General features: G+C 37.9%; 1 protein-coding gene across 1 annotated transcript; it reads left to right on the top strand.

The window, feature by feature from the left end:
* The first annotated feature begins 4,807 nt into the window (after positions 1-4,807).
* LOC139734476 (uncharacterized) lies at positions 4,808-15,902 on the top strand. The gene is made up of 7 exons (XM_071645259.1): positions 4,808-4,985; positions 8,463-8,614; positions 9,237-9,564; positions 10,272-10,430; positions 11,837-11,990; positions 12,181-12,349; positions 13,635-15,902. The coding sequence occupies exons 1-7, from the start codon at positions 4,902-4,904 to the stop codon at positions 13,876-13,878; spliced, it is 1,290 nt and encodes a 429-aa protein (XP_071501360.1). The 5' UTR covers positions 4,808-4,901; the 3' UTR covers positions 13,879-15,902.
* Positions 15,903-23,507: the final 7,605 nt, after the last annotated feature.

Below are 23,507 nucleotides of genomic sequence, written 5' to 3'. Positions count from 1 at the left end.
GTATGTTGATGAAGTTCTTCAACATGACGTTTTTGTTGCTTATATTATAGGATTCTTCAAGATAGACGTAGTGTTTGGGTGTACATTTTTATTGGTATGCGACAAACCACATGTGTGTTTAGATTCCTTTCTTTTTTCTAAAGACCTTTTAGATGATTATCATTTCTAATTATAGATTCTCCGATATTGCTCATATCATTTGCCTATAACTATACTTGCTTGCAAGAATGAGTCATTCAAAGCTATTGAAACAAATACAGGTATTTTTTAGAAGAGATTTTTCCACCGAATTATAATACGGTTAAAGGATATGCCCTTTCTTTGAGTTCAATTTGTTTGAGGATAACAGTAAGGCCAAACGTATGGGACAAAGACATGACAGGCACTTTACCTATGAAATTATTTTCATAATCAAATATAATATTTGATGCCACAATGGTGAAGTGGACCCAATAAGTTGATAGAGGAATTGTATACCGCCTGACTTACCTCTTCCAAGTCATGTAATTCGTGGACAAAGTCTTGAATAGTATCACAATGATATTTCATCCTCTGACTGATCTCATTAAATGCACATGAACCGGAATAAGCTGTTAGAAATATTTATAAACGTGTGAAAGTAGAGAGTTGATATAGCCTTTCAGGCACAATAGCACGTATAATCTGTCAACAGACTCTGCCTCGAAAGAATTTCACCGTCATCCAGCCCACCAACATCGACCAGTGTCACGATCGTCATCCTAATAGCATTCCACGGTTCGTAATTCGAAAAGTTCGTCAATCCGAAAATGAAGTAAAGTTCGTTATTCCGAAGGTTCGTTAAACCGAAAACGAAATAAGGTCATTGGGAAATAAGGAAATACGGTACAGGCACCCTTTTTAGGTTCCGTACGTCTCCGTCTAAAACGGACGATTTTAAATATAACATAATTATTATAACGTCAAAGTTTTGACTTAGCGTGATCGCAAAGCACATTATCATTGGAAAATGTTTTCTGGTTGGAAATTCAGCTTTTTGTTAGTATTAGGGAAGAGTGGTCGTAAAAATGAATATATTAAAACCAAAAAGTGAATTTTGATGAAAAATGTATGTAGTACCTTTTGCAACTGAGCTCTTCATAATGTCAAAGTTTTGACTTAGCATTTACCGCAAAGCACAGTGTTATTGGAAAACGTTTTTAAAACGTCAGAGGACATTACAAAATTAAAACGTCCTGTACCTATAACATTTATCATGAACATATAAGTAAGAAAATATAAAATTTGAAAACTGTTAGACATTGAAATCTTAAGTATTTATGCTGGGTTCAAAGTTTCTAACTGTCTTAAAATTGTTCAAGTAGTCACAATTCCAAATTGTGTTTCGAAGAGGTTTTTTCGTAATTCAATAGGCCTAATTAAGATTTATGTGATTTAAATTTAGTAACCGTGTCTTATCGCATTTCAACAGTTTTACCGGTATGTAAAAGAATGTGATACAGACACATCAGCTAGGAATAGAATATAACAGGTGGTAGGGTATTAGGAACAGGTTAGAATAGGATTATATAGAATTAGGATAAGAGTACATTAATCCCAGATTGTGTATGTATAATCTCATGAGTATACTTTTTAGTGCCCAATAAAAATTACAAATTAGACAAAAGTAAACGTTCTTAAAAGGTTTTCTGAATGTTCTAGACGGATATGAAAGGTTCTCTACACGTTCTGGAAAGAGTCCTTTTTTGGACATTCTTAAAACATTTTTTGAAAGTTCTAGATGGTTTTGAACGTGTTAGATGGTTTTGAAGGGTTTTCTGGACGTTCCCAGAACATCCACAGAACGTTTTGAATATTCTTAAAAGGTTTTCTGACGTCTATAACGTCGGAGAAGGTTTTCAGCAGGTCCTGATTTTTTTCAAACGCTTTATATTGGTTTTTGACGTTTAACAAGCAGTTGAAACGTTTTAAATACGTCCAAAACCTTCCACAAAAAGACGTTCTGGAAACGTTTTGACAAAACGTCCAAATAACGAACTTGGAATGTTTAGAAAACGTCCAATTGTTGGCTGGACTTTTCGTAAAAGAAAGAACAGACGTCCAGCTGCAGCAGAAATTGATAAAGAAAACTATAGTAACTGGAATAGCCGATAAAAAAAAAAAAGAAATACGGTTTTGATAGAGAAGTGTTTCTAAAGAGACTGTGAGAAATTGGTTTTAAATGTGCTCTTATGCTTTAAATGTGATTTTATCTACTGTTTGAATTTTTAAATCAAGATGTTTGGTATTAGTATCCACCCAAAATTGCTCTGATGAAATCTGGCTTTTGAACAAAGCTACTTGCATACTCAAAAATGTTATGTGAAAGAGCTCTGGAATACCACATAATTACTTTAAACTTTTGTAAATTGCAAATTTGGTCCACCTCATACTGAATCCATACTTCGAATTGTTTATGATTTCACTAACTCGTATTCTTTTGTTCATTTTAGCAATTCATTATTTCTTAAACTATTCATTCAATTACGTATTTGCCCATATCATAATCTATAATTAATTACACTCATTAATCATAAGGATCCCCTTCCCCTTTCAGAGATATATTAAATGGTACGACGAAATGTTAACCTTTCCTACTCAGGTGCTCAGAAAGAAAGGCAGCAAGAAAAAAAAAACAGGTCAAAACATTAGGCGCCATAAGTCAATTTAAAGTTCAAGTACAGTACTAAATACGGAACGCTCCTCGTGGGGTGGTACGTGATGGTATGGACGCCACCACGAGAATGGGAAGATCGGATACGTAGTGGGTGGCTGTTGGGGATTTACTGTATGTCCCCAAAAAATACAACGGGACTCTCCACAATGGTAACTTTAAATATAGTGAATCAATCGGAACACAATTAAAGGGAATGAAACTATATTTTATTACCCACGATGTTGCAGAAAGCCCAATCCGATTTGCTTCAGTGGTCAAAGAGAAATGAGGATTTTTGTAGAGCATGTCAGGAATCCCTTCCTTCCAAGTTCTTTCTATTGTGTTCACACATTATGCAGTTCCCAAAGCATCCAAGTGCTAAGCTCAGAAGAATCAGACCCATGACGTGCTTTACAATGATTCACATTTCTCTGTGACCACTTAACCAAATTGAATGTCATTTTCTGCAAAAAAAAAAAGAAGAAGCTAAGGTGTTATATTTGCATATATCCCAACGGCAATCACTATGGCCTAGTGTCCTGTCATCTCTTTATTCGGACGGGTTTCCCACATCTTTGCCCTCTACTTATCCATTGTAAGGTTCTGATGACAGGCACGTATTTAGCAGACACATTGAACACACAATCATGTGGTAAAAACATGCATGCTTATAAAGGTAAATTTTATGAATATGAATATACAAGCTATATATGGTGATTGAAACGGGAGAGACCTAGTTAAATAATTGAACTAGGCCTACTTGTAACACATTTCGGGGAGAATTGAACGAAAGCTCACTTTCATGCGTTTAATTATATTTGTGAATATTTAATTGTATTTCAAGGCGTGGAAATTGGTAATGATTAGTGTACTTTTACGAAATATGCAGAAAATCATGAGTGGCTGTTCGTTGAAGCTGCGAGCGTGGTATTGAGTTCTTATTGTGCTTTACAAATGTCGAAATTACGAAGATTCTGTTTTAATATTATTTGATAGCAAATATTATGATCACACCCATTACGGCGGGTAAAACTCGGAGTAACAATTATAGAACGCTGATGAGCATTTTGTCATGTAATTTGTGTAAACGTTATTGTTATACGCTCTGCCAGATCGACATCGTGCACAATAGCCTTTAAAAAGAGAAAGTATAAAGTGTTATTGTACAGAATGAAAATGCAATGTGAATGTGAATTTGTAGGGTCTATATGCATTTCATGTAAATTGATTCATAAAAGTTCATTTAGAGATGTGTCGGTTATCTGGCTGAATTTACATAATCAAAGACTTTTGAAGTAACAGTCAATATTATTACATAGTTTTGAAGTCATATTCATATCGTCAAATCCCGATGAAAATACACTTTATGGAACTGCTACGATACAAATCTCAAAGCATGTCCAACTTGATACATGTACTGCGAATGTTAGATGCCAAGTCTCTCCATAAGGTGTGACGATTTGAACGATTTAAACGATTTTATCCCGTCTCGAACGGGCTAAACTTATGCATTTCTGCGTCATTCTACCGGAGTCATACTCTTTGCTCCTCTGCCCCCTAAAAGTCCTTTAAACTTCATCTCGTTCCGCACATCCGGGTTGGGACGTAGTCAACAATGCGTTATCTTTCAACGCCATGTAATGAAGTATGTTTTGTTCAAACAATATTGGGAGAGACTGGGGAGGAAAAAGAGCTATTTTGTAGGCTTGTGGCGTGAAACAATCGTGACGGGACGAAACCAGACGATAATGAAGGACGAGTTTTTACATGTTTTAAGTCTCTAGTGGCACGAGGGTTACCCTAACATGTCAAACAGTCAGCACGTCTTCATTTTGTAGGTTTGTATCTTTTCCCCTAACAATCTGGGTTGTGACAATAAAATATGATCTCGATCTGTAACCGGATCCAGCGTGAAGCGGCAATTCTCGAGGTAATTGGATGGATAGGCTTACACAAATCGTGCGTCGTCAAAAGTCATGGGACTATAATGTCAGGCCTGACAAACAGGTCATATCCCCATGACTGGGCACATGGGACGGCGAAAGCACAACACTTATGCACGCATACGGCAGCCGGGTGGATCAGTACCAACCTCTTGGAGCCCAGGTCTAGAGCATGAAATCAAAGGTCTGACGGAGCTATTATAACACCTTGTCTTCAGTCGACAAAAGCGCCGATCGAATGCCCACAACTGACTTCAGGCCACCTAACCTTCGAACGTCCGGCTATGCTGAAAGGTAGAATAGTCACCATGGGTACCGATGTCGCGTTCCTGAAGGTAGTTCTCTGGTCATGCTGTATGCTTGTGCAGGTAAGATTTCAAGCACACGATTTCGCCCAACATTGCCCGATTTATCAGGTGGCGACATCAGAGTTAGCAGTGCAATTCGTATGGCACGTTTGATTTTTTTTTTTATATTGAGTACAGTCAAACCAAGAGAATGGTGGAAATTTCACAATAAAACAAACCTTACTCTCTAAAAAAAAAATCGAGTGAAAATATTCACTCTTAAAGGAGTGAATACAAAAAAGACTGAATTTAGAGTGAAATTGGAGTGGATTTTGAGTGAAAATGTTCATTTTCACTTATTTTGGAGAGACCTCAGGGATCACTCGAACATTTTGGAGTGATCCCTGAGGTCACTCTAAAACGAGTGAAAACAGTTTTCACTCAACATTTACTCCAATTTCACTCTAAATTCACTCTTTTTTGTATTCACTCCTTTAAGAATGAATATTTTCACTCGTTTTTAGAGAGTAGTTATTGAATTTTAAAGTTTCACTTGGTTTGCCTACTTTGTGGTATTCCTAGCAGTCACATTGTAATAACATCGCCAAAATTAGGTGATGATTTTATGGCCTACAGGTTAAAATGTCTTTAATCTCTTTGCACACAGATATTTACCAAAGTGATAAATTCCATGTTTACTGACATAAAATGAAAATGAGAGCATTGTATAATATACCTGGCATTAAAATTGGGTTGTGTTATTAAATTACAAGAATGGCGGGATTCATGTAAAGTCAGAATTTGCATACATCAAACATAAAAATCAATTATAGAGTATAGGCAGAAAAATTACTCATAAGAAGTTTTCACAAGTAGATGATAGTACGGTTGCTTAAACCTGGACATATCAGTTAAAAGAGAATATATTAATAAATGAATAGATATATGAATAGATTGGCGAGTGAGCAGAGGAGCCACCAGAGACTTATAATACAAACTTTGATAAGAACACACGAAGTGGAAGACACATAAAACTGGAGAAGGAACAGACAACAGATCATTTTCAACCTAATTGATTGACGACGAGACTATAGAATAAACGACGACGACAACAATCTATATCAATTTGCATCACCTGTTTCATGAAAGACTAACAAGATGAGGATGACCAATATTACGACAATTATGCAGAAACGGGACGATGGTGATTGCACATCTGTTTCTTAGACTAGCAAAAAAAAAAAGGTATTTTGATTTATTCTTAAAAGGCTTGAGAGCTAAGGAGCATACTCCTAAGTAACCATTTTTATTATCATCATTAAGGACAGTACTTTGTGCATAGAGTGGTCGCAAGAATGAATGACGCTCTCTTGCTCTTCTCGTTGAATATATCTATAATAACACTGATTTTTATCGAACTTACATTATTCATGTTTGGATGGGGGGGGGGGGGGGGAAGTGGTTGCTGTTGATGTCAAATTACCAACCCGAAATACAACTTTTTTAAACATTTTTTTTTAATGTGTAACGTGATCAACTCAGACTATGCGAGAAATTGGTAAAACCGTTTGAAATTGCAAATTCCGAGACTTTTTTTTGTGTATCTGATTTTGATGAAACTTCTATGTTCCCAATTGTTTAATTTTACTCTGTTTTACCATCATCTTCAACGTTATTTGAACTCATTTTAAACAGAAACAAGACAACCCTTTTTCTCACTGATATTTTATCTATAACCCTGCTTTTTATGATTTTGTGATATAAATTGAATTGAATAACCATGGGCACAGAGATTCAAGCCTCAATCTTCATAATTAAGCAATATATAGACGACTTCATTGTTTAAACCTCAAGTCAAAGCTTAGTGCATCAAATTTTAGTGCTGCATTTATTACTTTAATATGTGTTGTTTATTATACGTAAACAGTAAAGTTGATAACAAAAGCGATGATAAAAGAATTCGAATGATGATAGTAATAGTGACAACAAAGTCCAACAAAGTCAGGACTGGGCAGATTTCAACCCAAATCAGATCAGGATCTCCGATTTACGCTTCGATGTATACCACATCTCTTTCAACTACTATAGGAATTTGAATGTTTTGCAAGGCTTTGTTAATGAGACTCCGGGAGCTATAATTTTAATGACAAGTTTATCCAATATGTGTAAATTGATGCAGCAATATTGGGCGAACACATCAGTGAAGTTTGAGGAAAATCCGCCATTATTAAAAAAAAAAATGATGTCAGTGCCGTCATTGCTGGATGAGAAGAAGACAACATGTTGTGACATTCCTGCAGGACAACGATTATAAAGAAAATATGAAGTGAATTTCGCAAAGTTTCTTTTAGGAATATATAGAGTACACATTCCCTCGACTTGAGAGTTGTTACTGGCACACATTAAGGGCAATATTCTTCCACTGCTTTCTGAAAGAGGTAAGTCATGCGCTCTTTCATGTTGCTAAGAATATGAAAATATGTTAAATTCTGTCGACAAATTCTTAATATTGTTGTCCTGTTGTGACCTCACAAACTGTTGTAGTCTTCTAGAAAATGAAATGGATAATCATGGTAGTTGACTGTTGACATGTAGGCCTATATGTTATTATATAATCCAAACCAGATCATTCAAATTCATGCGCCAATTAATTTTTTGTCGTCTGTTTGGTGGTCACGGAGAGTGCGCAAATTTTTCATCTTTCCTTTACTCTCTGCGCTCCCCCTTCCTTGTAGCACAAAACGAATTGCATTTTTCATGTCTTAGTATGATCAATAGCCAAAATAAACAGCTTGCTCTAACTTCCTCATCAAAATCATAAACATTAGGATTTGGGCTCCTTCCTCTTCATGTTTTCCTTTTAGAAATATAAAGAGAAAGGATATTAAAAGTATCAAAAGAACGTTCATTAGCAACGTCCATAAAGATCATTGTAATGCCCATCCGACTGTACTGTTAAACCTCGTTTCTAAAATATTCAAATGCGAAACAAATCACAGCTCTTGAAATCCCAGATTGAAGATGCAACCTCATAATATGCCATACCTATAGAGGCTTATGTTGTTAAGATTACTTAGAAAGGATTATTTTTGACTTTTTTCCCTATTTTTGTGTCGGGCAAGTTTTACATAAGGGTAAGGTTACCGAAGGGTAAGAAAAATGAATGTGAAGTCAGCGTGGAGCCCAGGTTATAATGATGATACGTATAATAATGTGCTGAAACAGGTGGTATCGTATTGTCAGAGCTGTTTTTTGAAGTCCCGTTTTTGAAGGGCGAAGCACTTTTTATCCCAAAAAGCCATGACAGATCTTTCCATTCTTGAAGAGATTTTAAAGTGGTGTGAGTTTTCCATGCACGTCAACGTATCATCTCAGCATATTAATCTGATTTATAACGATACATGACATGTATGTATATAGTGTAAAACGAAAGTAAACAACAGCATACACGGTGGAATAATGTTTGCGACCTCAAAGTCAGAATGCTATGCCGTAACCAAGGCTACCTTCCCTCTCTTCATATCCACTTTGTACCCTGTCGTGGCGTGCCTGAGGCAGATGGGGAAATCCCAACTTGCCCACGTGATACAGTCCCCGCAGTCTTTCGTCAAGGGTTCAGAAGAGCAGACAACAACTTCTGTCGATCAACAGATAGAGTATATCGGTCTTCGGATCGATCAATTGGAATCACAGTTACAGATGGCTAATGCGTAAGTTATATGAAACTGACATAACCATGCATCTTTGGTGAAAATCATGTGAAAGTATGTTCGACATCACCGTCAGATCATTTTGTAATCATTATTTCAGTCCACATCACATCAACACAGGGAAGAAAATGAAAGTGTCAGGTTATGGTTGTGCAAGGCTTGTTATAAATGGATTATGAAACGATAATGGGAGTCTTGGTATCTCAGTGAGTTATATAAAGATAGAAAAAAAACAAATAAAAAATACTGTAATAATCTTGGATAGGTCCACCTTCTGCAGTGATACCTGTCTTCAATGAGTTGTGTATTGTCATGACAATCCACTCTTTTGAGAAAATGTGTGACTGACAGAGACAGGACATAATGGTTGCATGAACTTACAACAACCGATAAAATGAAAAATATGATTTATCTCAACTCCTTTGATTTGTAAAATTAAAGGTCGTCGTTGTGACCTGGCTGTGAAGAAAAAAACAAAAAACTCACTCTACAGTGCCACAGTAAAAGATTAAAGTTCACACATCTCTATCGTGATGTATTGCAACTCGAAAGAAATTGATAGAGATAATGCTGATTTCAATGTTATATCAAAGCTATGATTGATGATTTCACCCCGTTTTAGGAACATAAAGCAAGTAATGGAGTCGTCACCGACGGTTGCTGAGCTCCAGATGAAGAACGATGAACTAACCCAAATGCTGGGCAAGTTTGAACGCTTCTTCGGTTCGCTCTACGCGGAAAAGCCTGAAGCGTTTGATCCGGAGGTTGCCATAGAGACCAGAATGTCGAAGCTTAACGAATATCTAGGTAACCGGGAGGCGGAGCTTGCAGGTTTGCGCCCGTCACCCATGACCGTGGTCGACAGCCATGAGACATTTGACCCTGAACTCCTGGGGAAAGTTTTGTCTGAAATGAACGAGCAGAATTCACAGCTTGCGGCAAAAGTGCAGGTTGGTTTCTTACAGAGAAGAATATACAACAACAACATCAACAACACCAACAGAAAATAGTAATTTGATGGTACAAGTCAGAACATGTTTACCCGAGTTATACTTGCGTTTTATATGGCTTGTCTGGTGTCAGTTAACTGTCAAGATGAGAGTCAGCCCACATTCCTTTACAGCGACCATTCCCATGGAGATCGGATCCAGTATCAAGAATTTACTGACCCAAACGCCTCTTCCAACTACTTTGGTCTTTACTGCTATCAAATAACTGACATGCTGAGCAAGCTTTATCAAATGTGATTCCAGTAAGAATACCAATTGGCTTGTTAGTGACTTTGTTTATAATGTTATCTGTTTTCTTCTCCTAAACGTCCTTTATGTATGATTATGTTTTGACGCTGACACTACATTATTGTACTTGGGAGTAAATTAAAGTCCTCATTTTCAGCACTGCCGAACTTATCTTCTGTCGTTTCTTCTCCGCCTTTTGTTTTCTCTATTACTGTAATATTCCTTCTTCCTCTCTTGTGCTATTTAAATTCTTCCATTATCCTTTGTTCTCATTTCCCCGTTTAATGGCTTTGTATTTTCCCTTAGTTTCCCACATTATCTCTTCATTCCGATCTGTTTCTCCCTTCCTCTTTCTCTCTCTCTCTCTCATTGTTTTATTTTTGTTCCTTCCTCTCCCCTCTCTCTCGCTCTCTCTTTAGATGTTGCAATCAAAAGTGGACATCACGCTTCCAAGGAAGGACACTAGGGTGGACAGCGGCCGCGCGGACGACACATCCGTGGTACGAGGCAAGAGACAAGCTCGTGATCTTCAGCGGCAAATCTCCGCTACTGACAACGTTGAAGAAATATCTGATGAGGTAAAAAAAACAAACAAACAAACAAAAAAGCAGCAACAACAGCAACAAAAACAAACAAACACAAACCCGCATATCTTTTATACGGGTCCTATTATGTATACTCTCGAAGCGTTCTAACGCAAAGTGGTCTGTCCGCAACGGAGTGACCGCTACACTGACTGCAAAATTTTACGACTACTGACCCTTAGCTTGCGCAGTGTTGTAATCATATACAGTTTAAAGCGCTATAATTATGAATCTTTATTGGTATTAGATTCATATCCTTGTGTATTACAGTACTTGCGACTGAATTTGACTATCTTGTACTCTAGCACTGATTTCTATCAGCCGTACATTGTAGCTTCTGTAGCACAAACATTAACTCTCGATTTACTGGGAAATAATAAGTACGTTGTATAAATTAACTCGGTAAATGATGCGAAGTGTTAAAACTTGCCACATAAGATTTGATTTCGATGAGTAAGAATGAATAAGCGTTGATAATGAATTAAAAGAATCTGTTAAGTTAATTACATTCAAATATAAACTTTAAAAATATTTGCTTTCCATTTATACCAGTTAATTCCGTTTATAGCGGAAAAAATCCGCCATGTTTCAATTGTCCTTGAGATTTTGTAGCGTGTCCACAGACCTTTTCCATTCCTTTCTTTTTCCTGTTTTTTTTTTTCATTCTTCCCAGCTCCTCTTTCCTCGTTCTTCGTTAACCAGTAACTGAGTGTGTGCATTTTTCTTCATTTCTCTTATTTCTGTTTTTCGTTGCTATTGTTGTTGTTGTCGTTATTGTTTTGATCGTATATCTTCCTTTTTGGTCAATTTTCCTGGCATACACGGCCAAATGGTGTCTGTGCCTTGAATGTGCTAAATAGTTTATGTGTTTGCATGCTAAGATCAAGGTAAGTATTGTTTATAGTATCAGCATCATATATCAATTAGTAAATGTACAATAAATATAGAAGAATTTGATATGAATATATTTTATTTGTATAACAAATTGGTGCTGTCGTTGTTTCCAGTGCTCACGTCTTACAAGCTTGGCTTTTTAGTGGCACACTGTTTTCCATCGTTATGATTATTTACTTTTTTGCTGCCATGACAAAGTGCATTGTTTCTTTTTTATGACATATCATTCGTGCATATACTTTACATCGTATTTGAAAAAAACCCCGCCCTTATCAAGTCGACAACTTGTACCGCTTTGAATGATGTTCTCTTGTTTGTTTGTTTTTTAATGATGGAAGTAAATAAACTATTGAATTGAATTGAATAAGCTTGAACTTATATACTCAGATAGCAATTGGGGAATCCTTGCAGCCCCATCTCCATTGACATTTACAATTCAGTTGCCAGTAAGGTGATTTACGTGCAGTTGTGATTATCTGTGAATTAATTTTGATATCCAATGCAAGTTGGCCCACGAGATCATGGACATACTCTCATCCATGAACACGACGTCGAACCTGACTTCAAGTTCCGATGCCGACATCACCGACGACAGTCTCACAATCGAAGAGGAGATTGATATCCTGGCTGAGGATATCCTTGGAGTCCCAAATACTTCAAGTGAGTTTGAGTATGAAACTGCACTTCGTTTGGCGGTTCTGTTAACACCGGACAAGTTATACATTGTACAGTAGTAGAAATGATATATTGTGGAATTTTTTCGATCAGTAACGAAAAAAAAAATTAATAAAATAAAACAAAGCAAAAATATAAAGGCACCTTCTAATACGTACTTTTTGCTATCCCGCAGGAAAACGCAAGTCGGCCTTCTCCGCAGCTAGCACGAGGTCGATGTTCGGCACCAGCGAAGCCCAGGTGATAACTTTTCAGCACGTCTTCGCCAACAAAGGTCGCGATTTCAACGCGGAGAACGGCACTTTTGTCTGCGAGATAAACGGCTATTACTTTATCACATTTCAGTGAGTTTACAATATTGTATGCATGTGCGTGTGCATGTACCCATTATGTAAGCCCTATGAATGTATGTATGTATGAAAGTACGAATGTTTGTATGTATGAATGTATAAATGTATGTATGCATGTGTGTATATGTATTTGTATATAGGCATACATGACGTATGTATTGTAACTATAATTATGTATGTATATGTATGTATGTATGTGTGTGTGTCTTTATGAATGTGCGTTCTAACGTTTAGATGATGTGGGGTTATGATGATAATGAAAATATTATGTGATTTATTCCGAAGGTTCGCTATTCCAAAGGTTTGTTGAAGAAAAAAGAAAGAGGAAATGCATACTAACGAACCTCATGTGTTTTCTGATTAACGAACCTTTGGAATATCGAACTGCAACCGTTTATGCCTACACAAATTGTGTCTGATAGAAATGTGTCGTGACTGTGTCTGCTCCTGTATGCATACTAGCTTACGGAAGAGATCATGAATATAAAGAATTAGCCTATTTTCATCGTGTTTCACTCAGTGTGACTCTTCTCTTTTGCCCAGCTGATAAGCAGGCAACGGTATTCCGTTAATAATATTATTCAACTTTTGAAAGTTATATTCCTCATTATATTTTGATTTTTTTGTCACATTGAAATAATGAAGAGCCCAATCTAAGGATAGAGACCAAACTGTAAACCCCTTTTAAGCTTTCACGGATCGCATCACGGTCATCCTTTAGGATAATACTCTTTTAACCCGTTCCATACGGGAACCTGGTGGCCTGTGTATTAAGTCTATGGGGATTTCAGAATTTAGTATGGAACGGGTTAAAGTAGCATATACTTGAATCACCTGGTTAAAAAATCAGTGTTGAAATCTGAATTGATTGCAGTCTGAATTCTAGAGTAGAAGATTTGAAGTCAAAATCTAGTAGGTTTTTTTCGAAGCGTGATGTTCTAGTGATTTTAATTGACCAATTGTACTGGAAAATAAGAAATATCAAAATGTCCAGTTTAATTCACTGCGTCTAAACTCCACCACAAACAGAAATTCGGGATCCTACGGTTCTTGTGGGAAGTTTTGAAAATGAAGTGGAAAAAATACACATTACTATGTAGCTAAGCCTCCAAAAAAATCCATCGAAAACGAGCAAGCAAACATTAAATGATTGAATTAGAAGAACCATTACATAAATGAATAAAACAAACAAAAATGTCACAATTAGGAAATCGGCGTTTGGCTTACGCAAGGACTGATCATGATTAAATACATTTTCACCTCTCTGGTTTTCCTCCAGCCTGAGGTCGTACGACGGCCGTCACCTGGGCGTCGTCCTGATGAAGAACGAAGACGTGGTCACTGCCATCTTCTCCGACGCCAGCGAAAGGAACGTAATGGACAGTCAGAGTGTGATCCTGCCCCTGGAGAAGGGGGACAGGGTGTACCTTCGCCTCAGCCCCTCCGAAAGATTCGCCGTCTACAGCGACGCGTCCTATAAGTACAGCACCTTCAGTGGGTTCCTCCTCTACAGGGGGAACTAGATCAGGGCGTAGTCGTGATGATGGTGGTGGTAGTTGTAGTAGTGGCGGAGGTGGTGATGATATTGGTTTTTGTGCCAGAGGGAGGGATGAGACAAGCGAGAAATGAAAAAAAAAAAAAATCGGACAACCGAAGTTGGAAGGACACCTTCATAGAGGTATATGCATTTTGTGGTCGCCTGCTTACGTAAGACTACTGACATACATAAGCGAGCTTTAGATCTGCGACGAGAACGCGAAGACAAAGCTATGAAGCAAATGAATGAATGAATAAACAAAAGATAAGATGTTCTACGCATGCGCAAGACAGCTGGTTCCATTCTCAGACCCGGATGAGGCGCGTCGTGAACATTTATAGCGTCGCAAATCTAAAACTCGCGTAGTATGATTCAGAGACGAGAATCTAGCTGAGGAAGGGATAGTAAATAGATAGATGGCACGAGAGGGTTATTAATTGTAACAAATTAGGTAACAACCAAAACAAATGAGAACCCAGAGTACACTTCATCCACAATTGAAGTCCAAGTTAAAGGTTCAAGGGATCGTATAGTTATGGTTGAGACCTAACTTCAGGTTTCTAACATATATTGGTGAGATAAGTAGAAATGTGAAAGAGCATGTAATTCCAAGAAAAATTCAACATTTATTTGATGAAAAATTGTTTTTAAAAGGCTGAGACAGCCAAAACAGAGCCATCCACCTTTTATTACGATCGCTTTGTTTTGCTTTGTTTTTGGATGTCTCGGCATATCCAAAACCGATTTTCATCAAATAAACTTTGAATTCCTCATTGAATGGTATCCTCTGTTCTATTTCATAAGTGGTTTCTTGGTATCTCGCAAAAAAACATAAAAGCCCAAATCCTCATCTCCACCAATACTATACCAGCCCTTTAAGCGAGAGAACACAGTGCAAACTACATAACACATATAGGCAAAGCGTTTGATCTGACGATGGAAAGTTAAAGTGGAAATCCAGTCCAACTATAAGTTAGTCTGATAAAAAAAAGAGTAAAATCTTACGAGTTCAACGATAAAAATTTGACTAAAATCGTTTTGCTAATTTCTGCAAAACAGTTCTTGTACAGTGAATATGAATATGCAAATGAGTGAGCTAACCATGTCACACCCTCATAATTTTCCATTGATCGCGTGCAAAAAAAAAAAGAATGACGAAAATTCAATGTTTCTGTCATGGAAGTCTGAAACATGATGTTATTTCTAGTTGAATAACTTCAGAATAGTGATCAGTTAGATATACCAGGATTTGAGCCTCGGGCATAATTGCGTTTTAATGAAAAACTGGAAATTTCCCAATTTTATCAACAAACTATATGGTATCGTAGTGAAGGAATGACATGCTCACTTTGCCATTTGCATATTCATATTGACTGTTCAAGAACTGTTTCCCGAAAAAATAACAAAACTTCAAAATGTCATAACTTCCTTATTTTTCATCCGATTTCGATCAGAATTATACCGTTGAACTCGAATTATTTTACTTTTTCTAATCAGACCAACTTATACTTGGACTGGATTTTCCCTTTAAGGGATACAGGATTACATATGTCCTCAATGTTACATTTTTGCCACTTCATCTAACTCAAAGCTCGCACTGTTACCTTCCCAGTATTTTGTTTTTGTTTTTGTTTTCCTCTGGAACTGTTGATTCAGTCTCCGGACATTGCCGGGAAAGACTGATATTATGTATAAATACGTAGAAATCAACCAATCCTAAAATAGGCTTCATGAATTGAGTATGAGAAAAAAAGAATGCAGGGAGAGAGAAGAAGGGAGTACCAGTAAATGTAAGAGCGATGAGAAGCAAACAGTACGACCTGTGCTTTGCGTGCTACGCACTCTGGCAAACTGATTTCTTTAACTTGACGTCTGTAGATTTCAAAAAATGAAGAAAATGGTCTTTTCAGGCACTAGATCAAGAGTGACGTTCATGATGAGCAATCCAGATCATCTCCGTCAATTAGAAATGATGCTGAAAAACTTGAAGAATATGATCTTTAAAATCCATATGAACATTTTGAATTGAAAAAAAAAAAACCGCAAAGAAATCTTGTGCTGATGTTATCATGTGTGATGTGATAATGTTCCTTTAAGATGTACATGTTATACGATCTCAGTGTTTGGCAAGAAACTTTTACCGTACATACAGCGATGCATACGTATGATGATACAGTGTATACTGGTTTATAATGCGTGTTATCAACTGTGGGATGATAGGGCTTCATTATCAAGCATCTCTTGATTTGTTCTCAGTCAGCTCGGAACACCGTGCTATTGGGGTCACCCCAAGAGTTAGACCCACGAACCGTTATTCATACGGCCAACGAGCTAGATATTGAAAAAAAAAGACCTACAGATGAGTCCTACACCCATGCACGAATCATACAGCCCTACATAGCCCACGAGCTAGACACCAAAGTAAAACTGGACCACACGCTGGCCACTAAAGTAAGAAGCTGTATGACACTAGGCTAAATAGCAGGAGATCAACACTATTATATAGGCAAAAAAGATCGACAAACTTGACAAAGCGCCCGTAGACATAATTTCTGTGATGCTCGTTTTTGTTGTGGGTTTTTTTTTTTGTCTATAGTATCGAGCTCATGTGCCTTATTTGCCTCTAGTGTCCAGTTCGTGGGCCCTGTATTTGCCTTGTGTCAAGCTAGTGAACGTTATATCTTGTGAACCTGGTGATGTCAAGCTCATGGGCCTTGTTCACCCAGTGTCTGGCTCGTGGGCTGTCTGACTCGTGAGCGGTATGACTCGTGGGTGTTGAGCTCGTGACATGCACCCGTGCTATTAACTCAAGACTAACCTAACCCTGGGTTTTTAACAAGGCAATAGTGCTCTGAACGCAGGAATACAGTCCTTTCAATCTCATGCAATTTGACTAACATTCAATTTAACAAATTCACCAAATCTCGACATATGGCTTCGGTAATTCACAACGAGTCGACGCATAGTCCTTCCTGTTTCCTTGAAGTGATATTAATTCATATCCGAGAGACGGCGTAAAAGTGGCAATATAATCTAGTGTATAAGGTTTAGTGTCAAGTAATGGTTGAAGTATGATGAAATATCGACAAGTGCTAGACTATATTCAGGCAATTTCGTAAAGTCTAATTGTGTGATCCAAATCGTTTACAGGCTTTTTGTCCCCCTTCTCGCCCTCTCGGAGACATTGTAGGGACACCTTGGAAGGCATATATTTTTTTTTGTGCAGAATTCGCGTACAAATATAAGAATATCATGCATTCTTTTCATTCTGTAATAACTATCATTACATAGAGCATCAGGAAATTTGACATCTTGACAAGGGTCTATAGCAGCGTATAAGGGGAGGGAGGGGGCACAACTGAAGGGATCATAGTAATTCAGTAAATGACAAGTTCGATAATTGTATTCGTTAGATTCTTTAAAGAAATACAAGGCGATGGTAATTACAGAACAAAAATGGTACATCTACTAGTATACGTTAGTTTTCCTGCAAATACATCGATGGTGACTTCATGCCAGAAAAGCCTCATAACAAATCTTGACGTCATCCATGTCATCCGAGAAGCTTTTGATCCTGTTTTATCCACGCACCCTCCCTGCTAAGAAGAACACAGTGTCCCACAGTGTGAGAAACACAGTGTGAAATCTCCTCACACTGTTAAATTCGAGCGTTTTAAGAGTGTGAACACATATTGAATCATCAATTCACAGTGTGACTCAGAACATTACCATGTGAACACTCTGTGAAAACCAAACCACAGTGTGAAATCATCTCCACACTGTTAAATTCGAGCGTTTTCACATACTCGACTATGTGACCACACTGTGAACACACTGTAGGAAACTTTGTTCTTTCCAGTAGGGCTGGTTTTGAAAGAATTGAAACTGCACTCGTTTTCTGTAAACACAGTCATTTGTATTTTGATGTATGATAAAATCTTGGAATGTGTTATGGAATTCAGTCTAGTTTCATTCTATGCAAAAAGGAGCATTTGCTCTCTTTGTTCAAATATTGGCGAAGATGTATTGAAATACAATACAATCCTGTAAATGATTATATCACTTCTGACTCTTCTGGATTTTCTTCTTCGTGTTGTAACAATGAACACCAAGGTAATGATTGGAAAAGTGGCGATGCCATAATAACCTCTTTTGGTTATGATAGAAATGACATTTCATTATTATCACAATAATCGTATCATCATCATTATACATGTTATAATTGACATGATGAAACATTGATGGAAGTAGAGTGGCAAAAAAATGTATGGATTAATTGTGACGTGTGAAATGACGTTCGTTCAAAATAAAATACCACGTAAAGAGTTATCATAATCCGTATACAGAGTATGTCGCCTGTTCACTTTCGTATCCAAACATCAAACAAAAATAATGCATCATGTTGACATCTGTGAATACTTGTACTACCCCCCCCCCCCCCCGCCGAATATATCCCACATCAATACATACTGAAGTTTGTAAATACCTGTGCTACCCCTGAATATATCCCAATGATACTGATAGTATTCAATTTTTGGATTTGAGACTTGCAAGGATAATGCAAGAGGACTTACGATATCACCTCTTTTTAAGAGTGACAAACTTCCATAAAAAGGAGAAAGGTAAAGAATTGAACATTGGGAATTCAGCAGACATCATATTCATTTATGTTGTTGAGGGCACATTCATCATTTTTTTGTAAATTCTAGAACTGTGCCCCCAGCACTTTTCAAATTGACTGTATTATGTTACAATGTATCTGCATTTACATATATTTATATTTCCTGGAAACAGATGTCAATGAACTGAAACTGAAACTGAAACAGATATCAATCTTCGAATTAATTGATGGCTAAGTCTTTCTCATCTTTTATGAATTTTGTTTACATCTGCATGTTTCTTGCAAATTGTGATAAAAGGAATGATTCCAACATAATATCATTTCAGTTATCAATAATCATCTGAAATGATACGTTGCCCCTAGAAACTGGAACGCAACAGTTAGGGTGGGATTTCACGGAGCACGCGAACGATTTGCGAATGACGCGAATGGCAAAATCCAGCATTCGCATTTTAGTCTGCAAAAGATCGCCAAACAAACGTGAGGGTTCGGAAGCGTCGTCAATTGTTCGCGAATGTCGTTTTTACTTCGGCGATAATTTCAAAAAAGTTTGAAATTTTTTGCGAACCTTTTCCGCACACTTAGTCGGGATTTGCTCGTGAATTGTTCTCGAAAGTGTCTTTAAAGCTTCGTCATATGCGCAAGACCTTCGCAAGACACGCGCGATGTTCGCAAAATGTTCGTGAAACCCCAAACAGACTCCGAAACTTCGGAGAATGTCTCGCGTATGTTACGCGAAATCTGCGAAGTTTTTCCGATCATTTTACGACGTAATCGCGAACTGTTCGCGTACCTTTTGAGACATTCTCGCGAACGTTTAGCGCACGTTTGAGGGATGTATGCCCTGTACGTTTTCTACAAATAAAAATCGTAGTATACATCTAAACATCAAACAATTAAATATTAACAACTATAGTAACGAAAGAAATTAAAGACTAGCAAAGAGAAAGAATATTTGATATAAAAAAAAAATCGCAGAATACACTTAAAATTTCATTTGAACTATAGAGATTATGTGTTGGAGGAACTGCAAAAAAAAAAGGAACAAATGCTTTACTAGTGGAGATACGTCCTAGGGGGAAAAAATGTAGGCAAACACACGATAGAGAAATGAGAGAAAAAGAAAGGAGAAATACAGGAAAGAAAAAAAAAATCAACTCAAGAAAGCTTTTTGAGTTGATTTTTTTCTTGCTTCCACCTCTCCTTGCTACATTTTCTCCCATGATTATTGAAAATGTTTCGTTGTTCGCATTTCCGTCGCGTGTTCTTCGTGTACGTAAAATGCTGTACTTTAGCAATGATACACACGACAATCGCACATACGTCGTGGGAACTTCGCACAAATTGCGCAAGAATAGTTTTCGGCTTCATTGTCGGAAAACATTCGGAGAAAAACTTTTCCGAATGTTGGATTTTGTCATTCGCGTCCTTCGCAAATCGTTCGCGTGCTCCGTGAAATCCCACCCTAAGGGTGGGATTTCACGGAGCACGCGAACGATTTGCGAAGGACGCGAATGGCAAAATCCAGCATTCGCATTTTGGTCTGCAAAAGATCGCCAAACGAACGTGAGGGTTCGGAAGCGTCGTCAATTGTTCGCGAATGTCGTTTTTACTTCGGCGAGAGTTTCAAAAAAGTTTGAAATTTTCTGCGAACCTTTTCCGCACACTTGGTCGTGATTTGCTCGTGAATTGTTCTCGAAAGTGTCTTTAAAGCCTCGTCATATGCGCAAGACCTTCGCAAGACACGCGCGATGTTCGCAAAATGTTCGTGAAACCCCAAACAGTCTCCGAAACTTTGGAGAATGTCTCGCGTATGTTACGCGAAATCTGCGAAGTTTTTCCGATCATTTTACGACGTAATCGCAAACTGTTCGCGTACCTTTTGAGACATTCTCGCGAACGTTTAGCGCACGTTTGGGGGATGTATGACCTATACGTTTTCTACAAATAAAAATCGTAGCATACACCTGAACATCAAACAATTATTAACAACTTTAGTAACAAAAGAAATTAAAGACTAGCAAAGAGAAAGAAATGTTTGATATACAAAAAAAATCGCAGAATACAGTTAAAATTAATCGAAAGTATGTAAAATTTCATTTGAAGTATAGAGCTTATATGTGTTGGAGGAAATGCAAAAAAAAAAAAAGATCATATGCTTTACTAGTGGAGATACGTCCTAGGAAAAAAATGTAGGCAAGCACACAATAGAAAAATGAGAGAAAAAGAAAGGAGAAAAAGAGGAAAGAAAAAAATTCAACTCAAGACAGCTTCCACCTCTCCTTGGGTACATTTTCTCCCATGATTATTGAAAATTTTTCGTTGTTCGCAGTTCCGTCGCGTGTTCTTCGTGTACGTAACATGCTGTACTTTAGCAATGATACACACGACATTCGCACATACGTCGCGGAAACTTCGCACAAATTGCGCGAGAATAGTTTTCGGCTTCATTGTCGGGAAACATTCGGAGAAAAACTTTTCCGAATGTTGGATTTTGTCATTCGCGTCCTTCGCAAATCGTTCGCGTGCTCCGTGAAATCCCACCAAAAGGAGTATAATAAGCGTACTTAGTATACTGTGTGTATTTACAACTTAGTGAATCTATTTCTCTCTACACATATCTGGCGTTTATAACTTGCAATTTAGTGCGAGATGAAAAAAAACACACTTCCCTCATGAACAGGCTTTAACTCCAGCGGTCAGTTTATATCATTGGATTGTCGGCTGCCGGTGGAACGCGTACATGGCATGTAGTTTGCAGTCTCTTGGCCTGCCAACGTCGATTCCAGAAGTTTCAGAAGGAAAACAAGTACATTATAGGGCTTTTTACACTTGTAAAATTTTGCTTAGCCCCGGACCAACGGTGGGGCTAAGGGGGGGGGGGGGGGGCCTTAGCCCCACCGTTGGTACGGGACTATCCTTAGCCCACTTTCTGTTTACACTCGTTTTTGCCAAAGTGGGCTAGCCCCACCGATAGTACGGTACTATCTGGCCCTGCAAAATAGCAGGGGTTAGCACCGCAATTGCGGTGCCAAGCAAGTGAGTGTAAACAGAACGAAAAAATAATCCTGGGCTAAGCGACGGAGACGAAGTCCGACCCTCACTGACCAATCAGAAACGAGGTAATCGAGTGCTGCCGGTGCGTGCGTGTACGTGTACAGTACACAGCGTAATTATGAATATTCATGTGGTTTGGAAAGTCCGGGGCTAAGAAATACGAGTGTAAAAAGGTCAGTTTTCTCCTTAGCCCCGGACAAGAGATAGTACGTGACTAATTGGCGAGTGTAAAAAGCTGAAAAAATTGGTACGGGACTAACGATAGTCCTGGGTCAGAGAAAGTCCGGGGTTAAGAAACACAAGTGTAAAAAGCCCTTAAGATGACTGCCTTATTGATTTTGCATCGATTTGCCCCCCTGACGTCTTGCTGGAGATTTGGTTGTTACATTTTTATTATTGTTCGTAGAAATGAGACATGACTCGTTTCTGTCACTCAACCCCATTCTCCCCCGTGGAGTTCTGACCAGTTTCATTTAATGAGAGCAAAGATTCCAAGTATAGGGAGCATCGCATTTCTTAGAATATAGTGTAAACTCAGTACCAATCAAAAATTGAAATCAAACTTCTCTGAAAAAAAAAAATAGGCGGAAACAAGAAGTAACTCGAAGGCCTTCTTCTCTAGAGCCACTGCCAAGCGAGCTAGCGCACAGAGACCCGTTTCCAGCTAAGGTCAGATATTTTTCTCTCTTGACAGTGCTTGACGTATGGACAGTGCATGATGCAACCATGGAGCTGCAACATGCAACAGATCATCGTTGTTTTTATCGCACGTATTTTGATAAAATGTCATAGGTGAACAATGATATGAAGGTTCCTGGATGCTAGCATCCAGGTACGTGCGGCTCCCATCAGCCTTTCCCTTTTCGTCCCCGTACACTCACATCCTGTTTTCGGCTGTAAGCACGAACCGGTCAAACAGGCTGTTTCTTTTTGCTGTGCGCTCAGTTGTTTTGAAGACAATGTCACCGAATTTCTGAAGCTCGTCAACGAATAGGTAACATTCAAAGGAATAATAGGAAGATTACAGGAAACATTTGAAAGTGAAAGAATATAATGCATGTTATGTTCAATTAACCCTGATGAGAAGAGTACAGTAGAGCTAAAAAATGAATAAATAAATAGTAGACGTTTTATTAGTTCCCGACGTCAAAAAGTAGGAACGTCATTGGATTTTTGAAAGGTATTCGTATTTTCGTGAAACTGCGTCATTAGTCACAGTCGTATGTATGCAAATCGAGTGATTCATAGAAGCCTGCGTACACATGGGACCTAATAATCACCAGTTTCCTTTTTGTTTATGTCTAAATGAAATTAACGAGAAAGAGAAAGATTGTTTCAGCAAGTACTCATGTTGCAATGAATTTTTTAAAGAGCCGGCCAAGGATATTAATCAAAATAGGTGTTGATTTTCTTTTTAAATAACAGTGATTTACTTTGACAGGGACACATCAGATATTTTGCAAATGAGGTGTGAACATATTATTACTATTAACAAAAATGTGTGGAACTTAAATGGTATTTGAATACCATAGATCTTATTTCATGCCCAATCTTGGTGAAAAATCTGCTATTTCGCTAATGTTTGATTTACTCTTTAACACAGTCAGCACATCCATGGAGCAACTTATAGAGAATTTCCCCAAAGTTTCTACGTTGTAATGATAATTGCTTCGTGTGGAAGTGTTACTCGAGACTTTGAAGAGTAATGGATTTTGGGTGCTGTTTTGTGTTTTCCGCTTTGAAAATTTGTTGCAAAGGATGCAGTATGCTTCTGTCTCCCTTTCTCTCCTCTCTCTCTCTCCCTTTCTTTCTTTCGCTCGTTCTTTTTGTCTTGTCTGTGTGTGTGTGTGTGTGGGGGGGGGGGGTGTATGTGTGTAGGCGTGTGTGTGTGCTAGTGCGTATGCGCGTGTGTGTACCCTTGGCCAATTAACTTCCAG

This window comes from Diadema antillarum, unplaced genomic scaffold (genome assembly GCF_040938485.1).
Source record: "Diadema antillarum isolate AM-2024a unplaced genomic scaffold, OU_Dant_1.0 seq00000527_RagTag, whole genome shotgun sequence".
In the NCBI taxonomy this organism is placed as follows: Eukaryota; Metazoa; Echinodermata; class Echinoidea; order Diadematoida; family Diadematidae; genus Diadema; species Diadema antillarum.
This window is presented reverse-complemented; position numbering and strand designations above follow the sequence as displayed.